This window comes from Citrus sinensis, chromosome 7 (assembly GCF_022201045.2).
Source record: "Citrus sinensis cultivar Valencia sweet orange chromosome 7, DVS_A1.0, whole genome shotgun sequence".
NCBI lineage: Eukaryota > Viridiplantae > Streptophyta > Magnoliopsida > Sapindales > Rutaceae > Citrus > Citrus sinensis.
In genome coordinates, this window is record NC_068562.1 from 12008049 (window position 1) to 12025727 (window position 17679).

A 17679-nucleotide genomic window follows, 5' to 3' on the forward strand; every position below is an offset into this window, starting at 1 on the left:
CAAACCAGGAAATGCCATTAACAATTTTCATTTGTCTTAGTCCGTTTTTTTTTTTTTTTTTTCTAGTAGAAAGCCAAAAAAACAAAAAAGAAAACGGGTGGGAGGTTGGGGCGCCGTGATGAGATGGTTTTGAGTTTTTGACGGAATGTTTGTTTTTGTGATTCATTTAGGGTTTGAATTCAGGCTTGTACGAACTCGGATCTATTCGAGATCCGTATTGGCGCTGAAATCAGATCCTTTGAAGCCTTGGTTTGAATTCAACCTTGAGAACTCGAAGCTTGTTAGAATCTTCATTGATCTCTCCAGAAATTACACGGATCTTATTACTAAACCCTACATATCGGGCTGCAATGGAGTCCGATTCTCTCACAATTAATGAATCAATATTGAGACAGTTCGAAAAGGAAGTAAAAAAGAGAATCAACTTGACTGGCTATATAATTGCGGAGGCCAAAGAGTCTTTTGATAATCAATTGAAGATTTAGAAGTTAAAAGACACTATTTTTACTATGAATGAACAATTGACTAAGGCGAAAAAGCAAGGAGCATTTTTGAGTTTGATTGCTGCGAAATCGATGCCTTAGAGTTTGCATTGTTTGGCCATGAGGTTGATGAAAGAGCGAATTGTTCATCCGGAGAACTATAATGAAGAAGGGAAGCCCACACATGCAGAATTCGAGGATCCCAAACTTTATCATAATGCTATTTTTTCTAGGTAATATGCTTGCAGCTTCGGTGGTGGTGATTGGTGAATTTAGCTGTTAAGAACTCGAAGGAGCCTTGGAAACATGTGTTTCTTGTTGTGATGGATCAAATGAATCTCGGGGCAATACAGGTTATGTTGAAATTTAAGGATTATAATGGAGCACATTTAGGCACGAAGGCTGTTGGGGATTATAAGTTTTTGAATTCTCACATGTCCCTGTGTTAAGGCAGCCGGCGTTTGCTAATTTGCAAAGGTTTTAGTTCGGGAAGTAGCTTGAGAATGCTACCAAAGATGCTACTAACCTGAAGTTTAGGAATCCCAATTACTTGTTGATACTGTATCATTTGAGGTTCTGGATAAGATTTCAATGATGGCCGCTTAAAACAAATAAAAAAAAGAACTTGTACTGTATTGGATCTTTACTTATTTGATATAGTTTTCCGCAATCTCTCTATGCAACCGGTTACTTTAATTATCCACTAACTCATCTCAACCGTTTGATGAACTCACTTTATATCCAACGAAAGTTTTAAATGAAGACAAAAAGTGTGGTATGTTGCAATTGTTGCAACATATGTGAGTCCTGTTTTACAATCTATTTAACATATTTTATTAAATTAATATATTTCTATGATATAGGAACATAATATTAAAATAAATTTACAAAAATTTAAAGAATTTTGAATGTAAAACAATTTCAATATATTAATAGTGAGATTTTTTTATTATTATAAAAATTATTTAACCCATAGATTTTTTAAAATCTTTACAATAAGTATAAATATATTATCTTCATTTTAAAATATTTAAATATTATTAACCTATAATTAGGTTTGCATTTATTAGAAAATTTTAAAGTCAAATATATTGCACTTTTGCATTATTAGAATCATCACAGAGAAAGGAACATATATATTGTATAGCTTTAGAAATTGGTTTCTTTTACGTCTGGAAACAGAGATGATGATTATTATAAGGATGAAAAAAAAAGATAAAGAATATTAATGATTAATGAAACCTTTATGCAAATTGATTTTAGTAGGGAAAGAGTCAGATGAATGGCTTCTTTTACAGCTAAAAACATAGATGATGATTATTATAAGGTTGAAAAAAAAAGATAAAGAATATTAATTATTAATGGAATCTCTATGCAAATTGATTTTATAGGAAAAAAGCGAGCTAAATGATTTAGACATTCATAGTGTATTTATTTTTTGAATTGGTGAATAAGAATTATTGACAACGCTAACTTCATCTTCACCGTTGGCTATCCAATAGCGGCAATTGTCGCCGATAATGATATCTCCAATGATGATGACAATTTTTTTTATTATTATTATTGGTGGCCCCTTGGAAAGTTAACTGCAAGTGCCAATCAGAGAAAAGTCGTCATGCACAATCCTCAATCGGACCAATCTACATTACAGATTCTGTAACGTACACACCAAATGGGAAGCAGCACACGTGTTCTGAGGAGAGAGAAAAACCGTGCAAATGCAGGCAATAGGAGTTGGCTACAGTTGGATCTGTAAGTTACAGAATCTGTAACTTAGCCAACTCCCTCAATGATCACTATTGTTTCCGATATTTATAAATTGGTGGCCCCTTGGAAATTTAACTGGAAGTTTGCAAGTGCCAATCAGGAAAAAATCGTCATTCGTTGTTTTTTTTTTTTCTGCATTCCCTTTCATGTTCTTAATAATTGAAGACAGGTTGTTCATAACATGTATACTTTTCAAATGTGGAGCCGCAGTTAATGTTGCTATTTTAATTTGGGATTAAATTAGGGGAACACTAACTTTTATATTTATCTAAACTCCTTAAATTTAAGACAGATTATGGCGTAAATAAGAATATAATAATAACAAAGGAATTAAAAAGTATAGTGAAGATCTTGCAGAAATATAAATATTAGCGTTGAATTAAATAACACAGAACACATGAATTGAATAGTGATTATCAAGACGGTGTTACTTGCACTCCTATTTATAGAAAATCTTGGTTCTGTTCCATTAGATTTTTTATCTTCAAAATCTTGCAAAGTTTTGACAACCCAAAGGCTCAGTTTGCTTGTTCTATATTTGTATGATATGAATTCAAATTTTTGTGTTTTGTTTTTCTTAATTCTGAACACGGATTCTTCTCTTCTCGTGCAAACCAGAAAGAAATGTTGTCTTACAAAAAAAGGGGAATAACTTCATGAGAACAAAAATTCAGAAAAATAATATAAAGTTTATATTTAGACTTTTGAGGTATATTTTAACTTTCAACAATGAGTTAAAGAAAATAAATATTTTAAAAGAAAATAATAAATAAAGTAAATAAAAGTTGGAAAAATGACACATACACCCCCAACGTATAATAAAGGGACACAAAACTCCCTAATATTTGAAAAAAGACATACAGACCCCATTTAATAACCGAAACAATTTCGTTAAATCAGTCAAATGTTAATATCGTAATTGCATATTAATAACAAATGAATTGACCAAAAACCCACACACGAACAAAACGCTTAACACACATGCACTGACACTGCTCCTCCCAGATCTTGACATAACGGACACACTCACACGATTCGCCGGAAACTGCTGGAATTGCTGGGGTTGCCGGAAGTCGCTGGAACTGTGGGGCCTGCCGGAAGTCCAGCCGCTGGAACTGCTCGCGCTGCCGCAAGCCGCTGGATCTGCTCGCGCTGCCGCAAGTCGCTGGATCTGCTCGCGCTGCCGCTGCTGCGTCGATCGAGACCGCGTCTGGCTGCTGCTCGTTCGTGTGGCTGCTGCTCGTGCGTCGTTGCTGCTCGTTCGCGTGGATGCTGCTCGTTCATCTTCAATCCACGGTTCACTTCTCTTAAACTAGTTTTTCCCTCTTTAATTTTCATTTTTTTACTAAATTAACAAATTAACAACTTGAGCGGGGAAGTTCCTCCTTCCCAAGGTCAATTTGCTACCTTTGATTCAGACTCTTATATCGGCAACGAATATCTGTGTGGACTTCCACTTCGAAAATTGTGTGCGGGGAATGTTTCAACACATGTATACGAACGTGGATCAGGTGGAAAACATGAACTGAGCTGGCTTAATGTTAGCTTGTCACTAGGAGTTATATTGCTGATTTTTGGAGTGTAATTGCTCTTTTTTCTCAATAAAAGATGGTCAACAATGTTGTGAAACTTAATAACTAATTTTATTTATTTTTATTCTTGAATAATGGATTAAAATTATTTGGCTTGAAGAGAATTTGATAAAAAATTATTAATAATTTTATTATATGGACAAAAAATTTAATAGAGAAATTGGATAATGAGGATATATTCGTAATTTTATTAATAATATATGGGTAAAATAGATAATGAATAATTTTTTTTATATGCTAGAAGGATATAACAATAATTACACGTTAAAATTATAATTTCCGTTAAAACTAACGGTTTCGTTAAGAAATTGGGGTCTGTATGTCTTTTTTCAAACATTAGGGGGTTTTATGTTCCTTTATTAAACGTTGGGGGTGTCTGTGTCCTTTTCCCATAAAAGTTTAGAGATTCAAATTTTTTGTATTGGATTCTTTAATTCAAATACCTCTTAATTAATTAACACTTAAAAGAGAGTTCACTATTATAATTTTAAGCTTTTTGATTTATTATTGATATACAAATTAGGAGTTTAAGCTTACTTTTTTATTTTTCCATTTTTTTTCAAATTTGAAATTATTATTTAAATTTATAATTTTTTTTAAAAAATAAAGGGCTTGAACCTGGCTTGGTATTGTTTCCTAAACCCTTATCCGGCCCGGCTTTTTTGCCAACCCCAATGATGATGATGATGATTATTTTATTATTATTATTAATGATGAAAAATATTATAATTAATTAATATATTATTGTATTGTTATTAAGATTAACAATAATTATTAATAATAACAATTTTTTGAATAAAAATAATCACAATAATTAAAATATAAATTAATAATTATAACAATAGTTAATTAATGTCTTTTTAGCAATTTGTAATAATTTAACTCATTTTGATTTCGATTATTATAGTTAAGTAAACAACTTATTATAATTCTCATTCTCCATTTTGATTTCAGCTTATTTCGATTTCAGTCCATTCCGATTTTCATTTAATAAACGTTCCATTAATGCTATAGTAATATTTCATATAGAAAAAAATAAAAACTACAACTAAGGTTAAGGGAAAGGACTTAAAAATTCTCTTTGGTCATAATACATTTTTTCCTAATTAACTTAAAGAGTTTGAATCTAATATTTTATAATAAATAAAAATATATTTCAAAAGTAAATATAATATATCTATTTTAAACTAATCTCAATATTTAAAATATATTTAATATTTTACAATCTATTAGACATATTTTATTATATTAAAATAAATTTTACAATAAATATGAACGTACTGTTAAAATGAATATATAAAAAACTTAGAGTATTTTGAATATTATATAAAATAATTTTAGTATAATACGTGAGATATATTTTATTAATGTAAACTGCTATTTAATCTAAAGATTCATTTATGATAAATTAATAATTATATTTTTAAAATTATTTTAAATATTAATTTTTAATATTTTTAATTTATTAGACAGATAAAATTATTTATATTATTTTGTATTTGTTAAAAAAATTTAAAGTCAATTTTTTTAATTACTATTCAAAGGATATAATAATTAAAAAAATCTTAGCGTTTTTATTAAAAATTTAAAAATTTACATGCTATTTCTATAAATATTTAAGGTATATATGAACTTCGGTGGAGAAGCTTCATTTAATATTATTGATTTAAATAATATCTCAATTAAAAATGTACAGAGAACAAATTTCGGTGGGTATTTCAGTCTTTTTAGCAATTATCATGGTTAGCCCTTGGCCTTGAAACGTCTGTCAGAAAGGTTTCAAATGCTTTAATTGTTCTTATAAAAAAAAAAAAAAAAATGCATTAATTGTTTTTTCATTTTAACGTCAGCGGCCTTGAAAGTGCTTTATCTTATAACAAATTAATTAATGCTGACGAGAAAATATCTCTTCCACAGCCCACAGCAGCTTCTGTTAATCAAACTCAACCAATTTTCTCTCTTAACAAAATTCCAAAGATGGGTAGCGTTTTTCAGATCACATGCGACGGCGCTTTTTTCAATCGTTGCTTGGATTGCTTTCTTGGAAAAGCAGCATACATAAGCAACATCCAAGATAATCTTGCAGCCTTGGAGACTGAACTGGGAAGACTAATCGCAGCAAAGAACGATGTGATGATGATGGTTGTCAATGCTGAACGGCAACAAATGAAAAGGCTAGGCCAAGTGGAATGGTGGGTGTCGAGGGTGGATGCTGTTAAAATTGAAGCTGATGAGCTTATCAGAGACGGCTCTCAAGAAATTGACAAATTATGTGTTGGAGGCTACTGTTCTAAGAACTGCACGTCAAGCTACAAGTTCGGGAAACAAGTGGCTAAAAAGCTACGAGATGTGGAGACTTTAATCGCCGAAGGAGTTTTTGAGGCGGTGGCTATCGAGGTGGTGCCTGAGAGAGCTCCGGAGCCTGTAGCAGATGAAAGACCTACCGAGCGAACAGTAGTAGGCTTGCAATCACAACTTGAACAAGTCTGGAGATGTCTTGCAGAAGAATCAGCGGGAATCATTGGCCTATATGGTATGGGCGGTGTTGGTAAAACTACACTATTGACCCATATCAACAATAAATTTCTCGAGAGTCCAACCAACTTTGATTGTGTGATTTGGGTAGTAGTTTCAAAAGACCTGCGACTTGAAAAAATTCAAGAAAATATTGGGAAAAAGATCGGTTTGGTTGATGATTCATGGAAGAGTAAAAGTGTAGAGGAGAAAGCTCTCGACATCTTCCGGAGTTTAAGAGAGAAGAGAATTGTATTGCTGTTAGATGATATATGGGAGCGGGTTGATTTAACAAAAGTGGGCGTTCCACTTCCAGGACCACAAAATACTACCTCAAAAGTCGTATTCACAACCCGTTTGATCGATGTTTGTGGTAGCATGGAAGCTGACAGGAAGTTCAAAGTAGCATGCTTATCAGAAAAGGATGCTTGGGAACTGTTTCGAAAAAAAGTTGGGGAAGAAACTCTTGGAAGTCATCATGATATCGTTGAGCTAGCCCAGACTGTGGCCAAAGAGTGTGGTGGTTTGCCACTCGCACTTATTACTATTGGTCGAGCTATGGCCTTCAAAAAGACAGCCGAGGAGTGGAGTCATGCAATTGATGTGCTAAGAACATCAGCTTCTGAGTTTGCAGGTTTGGGAAAAGAGGTGTATCCTCTTTTAAAGTTTAGCTATGATAGTTTGCAGAATGAGACTATTAGATCTTGTTTCTTATATTGTTGTTTATATCCCGAAGATTATGGAATTCTTAAATGGGATTTGATTGATTGTTGGATTGGTGAGGGATTCTTAGAGGAATCTGACAGGTTTAGTGCAGAAAACCAAGGATACTACATTGTGGGCACTCTTGTTCATGCATGTTTATTAGAAGAGTTAGAAGATGATAAAGTAAAAATGCATGACGTTATTCGTGATATGGCTCTATGGATAACCAGTGAAATTGAGAAGGAGAAGAGAAACTTTTTGGTTCGTGCAGGTGCTGGATTAAAAGAGGAACCGGCTGTTAAAGAATGGGAAAATGTGAGAAGATTGTCATTGATGCAAAACCATTTTAAAACTCTGTCAGAGGTTCCTTCATGCCCTCATCTCCATACTCTATTTCTTGCCTCTAATGATAATTTGAGGATGATCACGGATGGCTTCTTTCAATTTATGCCTTCTCTCAAAGTTTTGAAGATGTCAAACTGTGTGGATTGGCCAGTTTCGAAATTACCTTTGGCGATGTCAAAGTTGGGTTCACTACAACTTCTTGATATTTCACATACCAGCATAGAAGAGTTACCAGAAGAGTTGAAGTTGTTGGTAAATCTGAAATGTTTGAATTTGAGGTGGACATTTGAGTTAAATAAAATTCCATGGCAACTAATATCAAAATTTTCAAGGTTACGTGTGCTGAGAATGTTCGCTACTGGCTTTGCACGTTTTGATGAAGCATCAGAAGACAGCGTTTTATTTGGTGGGGGTGAAGTTTTAGTACAGGAATTGGTCGGTCTGAAATATTTAGAGGTATTGGAGTTGACCTTGGGATGTCATCATGCTCTCCAAATTTTTTTGAGCTCAAATAAGTTAAAAAGTTGTATTCGATCTCTTCTCCTCCAATTGGCCGGAGATACAATGTCGATTATTGATGCTACGGCTTTTGCAGATCTAAAGCACCTCAATGAATTATGGAGTGATAGGGCTAAGGAGTTGGAAGAATTGAAGATTGATTGTAAAGAAATAGTACAAAAAAGGCGGGAACCTTTTGTTTTCCGCAGCCTTCACCGTGTTACTATACATAGCTGCCAGAAGTTGAAAGATTTGACATTCCTCGTTTTTGCTCCAAACCTCAAGTCTCTCGATCTAGACCGTTGCGATGCTATGGAAGAAATAATCAGCGTCGGAAAATTTGCTGAGACTCCTGAGATGATGGGACATATAAGCCCTTTTGAAAATCTCCAAATGCTTGATTTAGAAGATTTGCCACATTTGAAGAGCATCTTCTGGAAGCCATTGCCTTTCACTCATCTGAAAGAAATATCTGTGGGTTATTGCCGTAATCTTAAAAAGCTTCCACTCGATTCCAACAGTGCAAAGGAGCGTAAATTTGTTATTCGTGGAGAAGAAGACTGGTGGAACCGACTTCAATGGGAGGATGAAGCCACTCAAATTGCTTTTCGTTCCTGTTTCCAATCTCTTTTTGATTAACTCTTATACATTTTCTCGTCGTTTGCTTCGTGCAAAAGACTACGTCTTTTGTTCTCCGTTTTTATTTCAGTTTCGTTTTTTGTCTCCTGCAAATCACAATTAAATGTTGAATTATATGGAAGTAACGCTTTATAAATTTGCCGGCACTGCCATTTCTTTTTCCTCTTTTTTTTTTTTTTTGGGTCGAATTGATGCTCTGGCTTTTTTACTTTTTGTCATCGAATTTTGCTCTGTTTTTCAAATTGATGCTTGAATATGTGAATTCAATTAATGCTCACATAATTTTGTTTAGTTGCCGTAAAAGAATATAATTAGACTGAAATTCGCACTCCCAGAATGAATAGAATCACAACAGAGAAAATATTAAGTATGCTAGCCCTCTTTACAGAAAATCAAATGAAAATAAAATTTTTTTGGATATTTGATTTTCTATGGTGTACTAAATACACTTTATAAATTCTTCTGTTCTAAGGATAACCAAATCCTTTGTTCAAGGATTTTTATTTGGGGTATTGATAATAGTCCACCAAAATAGTGAATGCTTGGATGCTGATTAAGGATCTGTAATCAATAAGCTGGAAGCAAACGAGAAGGCGGTCGCTACTCTGTACAAAGCCATGCAGCAATTGCTATTCATCTTAAATTCTTAATAATTACGAAGCTTTGGTAAAATTTTCAAACAAAGTTGACATGTTATTTTGAGATTTGGTTCCTGATTTTGGTTGAATTTCGCTGTTTCGTTTGAGTTGGATGTGAATTCAAATCCAAATATTCTTTGTTTTTCAATTCTGAACTCAATTTCTTTTTCTCAAGAATGTTATGCAGAAATGATTTTTACTAAATCATTTTTGATGAATTGTTTAAATTAAACAATTGGGATAAGAATTGTAACGATTTATCATAAGCGTGCTAATATGATAACTTGTTTTACAAATGATTAATTAATCAATTAATATTAAATTATATATTAGTCAATTAGATATGTGTTACATTTGTCATGTTTTGTAGGAGCGATACTACATAATTTCTAAAAGAATATAATAAAAACACATTAAAATGTTATTTTAATGAAGAAAAAATTATAATTTTATTAAATAGGTGACACAATAATAAATGGATTTCTGTAAGAATTGAGATTCTTGAGATAATTTTGACATGATAAGAAGACAACACAGCACAGAAAACCCAAATTGCCACTTCTACTAATAAAAGATAACCTGTTTGAAAAGTAATTATAAACTACCTTCTTTGCGTTATTTCTCAAAACTTTTGTGGCACAAATGTTATTTCCATTGACAACAGTACGAAATACCGCCCCTTTCACTTGAGCAGGAGCAAAGCAAAGGTATGATGAGCTATCTCTGTATAATTGAAACGCCATTACTAAACGATTCTTGATGATGGGAGCCACCGTGCCAGCTTTGTCGCTGATTTGCATGATTTATTAGTTGTCCAGATGGCGGATTTTGTACTGTTACCTTCTTTTCATTCTTCAGAGCCATGTACAGTTCTAGGATACCAGAGAAACCAAGGTGGCATTGAAGTTGCCCCGGTGGTTAGTTTTCAGATCATTTTTTTTTAATTCAATTATTTATGTTTTTAGAAAAATGTAGGAAATATGTAGAAATGTTGACAGCTATGATTTTGAAACTTTTGCCTAAAATTATTATCATTACTTATTGTTTCTTATTTAAAGAGAAATCCTAGAAACATGAAATGATTATTCTACGCTTGTTTTAATATTATACTATGAAGATTATGAAGGTTTGATTATATGTCACTATCAATTGCCTTAATCGTTTGTCGTAAATCAATTAAGCATTTTGATGCGAATGATTCCCTATTAAAAAATTCAAGTCAGAGCTGAATTGCAAAGTAGTTAGTCGTGCTTGCAATTCAAATTAAGTATTGTATTTTCTCCCTGATTTGGTTGATTCAACTATGTGCATTTGCTTATGAATGTTGTAGTATAGAAATCGAAACATCTTGTCTTTTGCTAAGCCCAGAAGCAAATTCTTTGTATTCTACTCATCAGTTTTCTTCATTCTCTTCGTTGAAATTTTATCCAAACAGCGGTTTCGAAATTGTTTTCACTACAATACCTTAGTCTTTCAGATGCTCCCGTCACTGAGTTGCCAGAAGAGCTAAAAGCCTTGGTAAATCTTAAGTGTTTGAACCGGAGTACACAAATTATCTCTCTACAATTCCGAAGCAACTGATTTGTTACTTTTTGATGCTACATGTTCTGCGAATATTCAGTTGTGGTTATCTTGTTCAAATACCAGAAAATAGCGTTCTATTTAGTGGTAATGAATTCTTGGTTTGGGAGTTGCTTAGTTTAAAACGTTTAAATGTATTAAGCATCATCTTGAAAAGTTTTTCTGCCGTCCAAAAACTTATGAGCTCCCAAAAGTTTCAAAGCCGTACACAATGCTTGGAGCTTCTAGACTGTGATGATCCAAAGTCATTTGCCTTGGCAGAGTTGAAGCATCTTGAAAAACTAGGTTTTTCGAGTTGTGGAAATTTGGAAGAGTTAAAGTTCTGCTGTGTCGAAGTTGCAAAGGCTCGAGAATGTTTTCGTTTGAACGGCCCTCACTGAGTTAAGATGAAGGCTTGTCATAAATTGTGGGTCTTGAATCAAATTTCAATGCATGAATTAATATTTTTTAAAAAAATTACTACACGCAGTTTAGGTTACAAACTATTTTTTGCAAAGTTGACTATGAAATTGGAGAAATTAAGTAATTTATAATGTTTGCAAAGAAAGAGACTAACATACTTCCAATTACACTATATCTCTATTATCATAATGTTAAGACTAAACTAACTTAAAATAAATTTTATTTGAAAAGTTATATCAAACGCAATCTAATTTTATTAACTTGAAGAGATAATAGTTATAGAAATTATTGTTCTAACTTAATTAGTATAAGTGGTATAAAGGTTAAGTGTGCACTAAATTCGTTTAAATTTTTTCCACTATAACTAACAGAGGTCATTACTAGAATTATATTACTAGTCTATTAGATAGAAAAAATTATTTATATTGTTTTATATTTATTAAAAAAATGTAAAGTCAATCTTTTTAATTACTATTTAAAGGATATTATAATTAGAAAACATTTAATGTCTTTATTAAAAATTTAAAAATTTACATGACCGTTCTATAAATATTTAAAGTGTAACTGTCATTTTCTCATATATATATATATATATAAACCATGGTGGTGAAGCTTTATTTAATATTAATGATTTAAATAATAATATCTCAATTAAAAATGTAGAGAGAAGAAATTTCGGTGGGTATATTAGTCTTTTACAATTATCATGATTAGCCCTTCCTCTTGTAATGTTGGTAAGAAAAGTTTTAAAATGCCTTGATTTCTTTTACTTTTAACGTTAGCGGCCTTATATTTTATTACAAATTAGTCCTAACAAGAAAAAGCAAGATCATATTCCACAAAAGCAAAAGTGACAAAACAACCAACTGGATTATTTTTTTAAACTACAAATTGTATAGTCTTTTTCAAATTGTTATAAATTGGTGGCCCCTACAATTATCAACTGTGCAAGTGCTCATTCACAATCTTCCAGGTCATGCTCTTAATAATTGTTTTTTTTTTTTTCTGCATTCCCTTTCATGCTCTTAATAATTGAAGAGCATACTTTTCATTTTCAAATGTGGAGCCGCAGCTAATGTCGCTAATTTAATTTGGGATTAAATTAGGGGACCATTATATTGCAGTGTGCACTAATTTTTGTGTTTATCTAAACTCCTTAAATTTAAGACATATTATGGCATAAATAAGAATATAATAATAACAAAAGAGTTAGAAAGTGTAGAGAAGATCTTGCAGAAATATAAATAATATCTATTTTAAAATAATATCAATATTTAAAATAATTTTTAGTATTTTATGATCCATTAGATATATTTTATTATATTAAAGTAAATTTTATAATAAATAAAAACGTACTATTAAAATGAATATATAGAAAATTTAGAGTATTTTAAGTATTATATAAAATAAATTTAATAAAATATGTGAGATATTCATAGTTTATTAATTTAAAATACCATTTTAAAATTAAAGATTTATTTATGATAAATTAATAATTATATTTTTGAAATTACTTCAAATATTAAAAAATTAATATTACTAATCTATTAGATAGATTAAATTATATATATTATTTTCTATTTATTAAAAAATTAAAATTATTTTTAATTACTATTCAAAAAATATAATGATAAAAAAATCTTAACATCTTTATTAAAAATTTAAAAATTTACATGATCAATTCTCTAAATATTTAGGGTAGATGTGAACCACGGTGGAGAAGCTTTATTTAATATTATTGATTTAAATAATATGTCAATTAAAAATGTACAGAGAAGAAATTTCGATGGGTATTTTAGTCTTTTCAGCAATTATCATGATCAGATCAGCCTTTAACCTTGAAACGTCGGTCAGAAAAGTTTTAAAATGCTTAATTGTTTTTCACTTTTAACGTTGATGGCCTTGAAATTGCTTATATTTTATTAAAAATTAATGCTAACAAGAAAAAACTAGGTCATATTCCACAAAATCAAAAGTGACAAAACAACCAGCTGGTTTCTTTTACTAAACTACAAATTAAAATAGATTTTTTCGATAAATTACAAATTAAAGTGGATTCTTTTTTTTTTTTGAAAGGTAAAGTGGATTCTTTTGAATACAAGTGAGACAGATTAGGCTCTTTTTATTAAAGACAAGTAAAAACTAGTCAAGAATCGAATAATCCTTTTCAAAATCTTGTTTTATTATTTTTCAAAACTAGTTTTTGGTAATTACAATCGGGTCATTAATCATTATTCAAAGTTAGCGGCTCATGTTTGCAAGTGTGAATGTGCGATGCTGCAATTACAGTGGGGCCCGAATCAGACGTGCCGAATAAATCTTTTTAAAATTTTTGCCGTATAACGAACAGAGGTCATTACTAAAATTTCTCTTCCAAAGCCCACAGCAGCTTCAGTTTATCAAACTCAATCAATTTTCTTTCTTAACAAAATTCCAAAGATGTGTAGCATTTTTCAGATCACATGCGATGGTGCTCTTTTCAATCGTTGCTTGGATTGCTTTCTTGGAGAAGCAGCATACATAAGCAAACTCCAAGATAATCTTGATGCCTTGGAGACTGAACTGGGAAGACTAATCGCAGCAAAGAACGATGTGATGATGAGGGTTGTCAATGCTGAACGGCAACAAATGAGAAGGCGGGAAGGAGTGCAACAATGGGTTTCGAGGGTGGATGCTGTTAAAACTGGAGCCGATGAACTTATCACAGACGGCTCTGAAGAAATTGGCAAATTATGTGTTGGAGGCTACTGTTCCAAGAACTGCAGGTCAAGCTACAAGTTCGGAAAACAAGTGGCTAAAAAGCTACAAGATGTGAAGACTTTAATCGCCGAGGGAGTTTTTGAGGCGGTGGCTACTGAGGTGGTGCCCGAGAGAGCTCCGGAACCTGTAGCAGATAAAAGACCCATTGAGCCAACAATAGTAGGCTTGCAATCACAGCTTGAACAAGTTTGGAGATGTCTTGTAGTAGAAGAATCAGTGGGAATCATTGGCCTATATGGTATGGGCGGTGTTGGTAAAACCACACTATTGACCCGTATCAACAATAAATTTCTTGAGAGTCAAAACAACTTTGATTGTGTGATTTGGGTCGTAGTTTCAAAAGACCTGCGGCTTGAAAAAATTCAAGACGATATTGGGAAGAAGATAGGTCTGTCTGATGATTCATGGAAGAATAAAAGTGTTGAGGAGAAAGCTGTAGACATCTTGCGGAGATTACGAGAGAAGAGATTTGTATTGTTGCTAGATGATATATGGGAGCGGGTTGATTTAACAGAAGTGGGCATTCCACTTCCCAGCCCACAAAATACTACATCAAAAGTCGTATTCACGACCCGTTTCATTGATGTGTGTGGTAGCATGGAAAGTCACAGGAAGTTTGAAGTGGCATGCTTATCAGAAGAGGATGCTTGGGAGCTGTTTCGAGAAAAAGTAGGGCAAGAAACTCTTGAGAGTGATCATGAGATCGTTGAGCTAGCCCAAACTGTGGCCAAAGAGTGTGGTGGTTTGCCACTCGCACTTATTACTATTGGTCGAGCGATGGCCTACAGAAAGAAAGCGGAGCAGTGGAGACGTGCAATTGAAGAGTTAAGAAGATCAGCTTCAGAGTTTGCAGGATTGGGAAAAGAGGTGTATCCTCTTTTAAAGTTTAGCTATGATAGTTTGCAGAATGATACAATTAGATCTTGTTTTTTGTATTGTTGTTTATATCCTGAAGATTATGACATTCTTAAATGGGACTTGATTGATTGTTGGATTGGTGAGGGATTTTTGGGGGAATCTGACAGGTTTGGTGCAGAAAACCAAGGATATGACATTTTGGACACTCTTGTTCGTGCATGTTTATTGGAAGAGGTGGAAGATGATAAAGTAAAAATGCATGACGTTATTCGTGATATGGCTCTATGGATAACTGGTGAAATTGAGAAGGAGAAGCGAAACTTTTTGGTTTGTGCAGGTGCTGGATTAAATGAGGCACCGGATGTTAAAGGATGGGAAAACGTGAGAAGATTGTCATTGATGCAAAACCAAATTGAAACTCTGTCAGAGGTTCCTACATGCCCTCATCTCCTCACTTTATTTCTTGACTTTAATGAGGATGTGGAGATGATCGCGGATGGCTTCTTCCAATTTATGCCTTCTCTCAAAGTTTTGAAGATGTCAAACTGTGGAAAGAGTTGGAGCAATTTTCAATTACCTGTTGGGATGTCAGAGTTGGGTTCATCACTAGAACTTCTTGATATTTCACATACCAGCATAAGAGAGTTACCAGAGGAGTTAAAGAAGTTGGTAAATCTGAAATGTTTGAATTTGAGGCGGACAGAATTGTTAAATAAAATTCCACGGCAACTAATATCAAATTCTTCAAGGTTACGTGTGTTGAGAATGTTGGGTACTGGCTGGTTCAATTTTCATGGAGCACCAGAAGACAGCGTTTTATTTGGTGGGGGTGAAGTTTTGATACAGGAATTGCTCGGTTTGAAATATTTAGAGGTATTGGAGTTGACCTTGGGAAGTTATCATGCTCTCCAAATTCTTTTGAGCTCAAATAAGTTAAAAAGTTGTATTCGATCTCTTCTCCTCCACTTGGCCAGAGATACAACGTCGGTTATCGATGCTACGGCTTTCGCAGATCTAAACCACCTCAATGAATTATGGATTGATAGGGCTAAGGAGTTGGAATTATTGAAGATTGATTATACGGAGATAGTTCGAAAAAGGCGGGAACCTTTTGTTTTCCGCAGCCTTCACTGTGTTACTATACATATCTGCCAGAAGTTGAAAGATACGACATTCCTCGTTTTTGCTCCAAACCTCAAGTCTCTTTCGCTATTCCATTGCGGTGCTATGGAAGAAATAATCAGCGTCGGAAAATTTGCTGAGGTTCCTGAGATGATGGGACATATAAGCCCTTTTGAAAATCTCCGACTTCTTCGTTTGTCACATTTGCCAAATTTGAAGAGCATCTACTGGAAGCCATTGCCTTTCACTCATCTGAAAGAAATGGTGGTACGTGGGTGTGATCAGCTTGAAAAGCTTCCACTCGATTCCAACAGTGCAAAAGAGCGTAAATTTGTAATTCGTGGAGAAGAAGACTGGTGGAACCTACTTCAATGGGAGGATGAATCCACTCAAATTGCTTTTCGTTCCTGTTTCCAGCCTCGTTCTTGAGCAGTGGCCGCAAAATTTGATTTCTGGTGAGTGCGTTTGTCTTTTAAAAAGAATAATTTAAAAGAAATTTATTCTTGTCGTTTTCTTCACTGTTTTTATTTCAGTTTCTCTCTCTCTGTCTCTCTCTTTTTGTCTTCTACAAATCACAATTAAATGTTGAATTAATGGAATTAATGCTTCATAAATTTGCCGGCACTGCCATTACTTTTTTTTTTAATACAAATTGATACTTTATTTATATCTTCTTAGCGATATAATTTCCTGTCAATTGACGAACGAGAAGAACATATGACTTAAACCAATTCTCGCATAAACTTGCTGTAAAAAGATATAATCTCACTGAAATGCACACGTCTAGAAAGAATAGAATTAAAACAGGGAAAATCTTTACCGAAAATCAAATGACAATAAATTTTTTGAAGTTTTGATTTTCTATGGTCAATTCCACCTTTTGCAATTTCTTCTGTTCTAACAAAAACCAATTTCTTTGTTCAAGTATTTTCGTTTGGGTATTAATAATTCTCCACCGAAAGAGTGAACTCTTGCTCAAGGGATCTCTAATCAATAGCCGGAAGGGCGCCGAGACCTGATCGGACCTAGGCCCAAGTTTGGTCTTAAAGCCTGGGCTTGAGCCTGGCAATTAAATTAAAACATTAATTTATTTCTTGATTGAATTGTCGTGTAATTGATTTATGGGGGATGACACATCAACATACTTGAAAATACACTAATCTCAGCATCATCGGTTAATAACTTTTAGATTTATGGGTAATCAATAGTTAAGATTAGTTGTCATTAATACTAAATAATTTTTACTTTTTTTTGTCTCTTCTAGAGGATCTTCTAGAAAAATGCATCTGCAATTAAATTTAATACTTTACATAATAAACAAAGCATAAATGTTAAATTTAAGAAACTGCATTGTATTTCAGCTGAAGTTGACTTTAATATTTAGGGTAGAAAAAAATTAAATCCTTAATGTGTTTAATTTGTATCACTTGTGTCATTAAAATTTTCTAGTCACCCTAACCAATTACATCTCAACCCACTTTTTTTTGGATGATTTTATTTTTACACTATTATTTTCAACATTTTTTTCCTTTTAACACCAACATTAGTGTATGTTACGTAACATAATTCATATTTGGATAATTTGAAATTTGTTTGTGTTTTATCTCAAAATAGAGCTTCAATCAATTTGTACCTCATAAATTCACAATATCTATGAAGGCTAATAAGACCAAACTCTGGCATATTGTCAAATGTGCTTATCCTTTTGCTTGACATGTCATTTTAAAATTGTCATTCAATGCCAAAAAATCACATCAACTAATGGCCGATAATTAT

General features: G+C 32.9%; 2 protein-coding genes and 1 long non-coding RNA gene across 10 annotated transcripts in view; 2 read left to right on the top strand and 1 right to left on the bottom strand.

Moving 5' to 3' along the window:
• LOC102612592 (protein FAR1-RELATED SEQUENCE 6-like) overlaps positions 1-17679 on the bottom strand; it is a 58621-nt gene that overhangs the window by 28076 nt on the left and 12866 nt on the right. The gene's annotated exons all lie outside the window — the stretch shown is intronic.
• LOC127903805 (uncharacterized) lies at positions 3191-3916 on the top strand. The gene is made up of 2 exons (XR_008056662.1): positions 3191-3545; positions 3629-3916. It is a non-coding gene; the product is annotated as an uncharacterized LOC127903805 (long non-coding RNA).
• The window catches only part of LOC102607529 (probable disease resistance protein At5g63020), a 155549-nt gene continuing 143560 nt past the window's right edge, over positions 5691-17679 (top strand). For 2 of the 7 annotated variants that reach the window (XM_052444840.1, XM_052444841.1), the window contains exon 1: positions 13504-14268. In XM_052444840.1, coding sequence (XP_052300800.1) covers positions 13603-14268 — 666 coding nt within the window. In that variant the 5' untranslated portion in view covers positions 13504-13602. Of the gene's footprint in view, positions 6990-13498; positions 16267-17679 lie in introns of those variants that run through there. The other 5 variants (XM_052444839.1, XM_052444837.1, XM_052444835.1 and 2 more) reach the window with 5 other exon arrangements.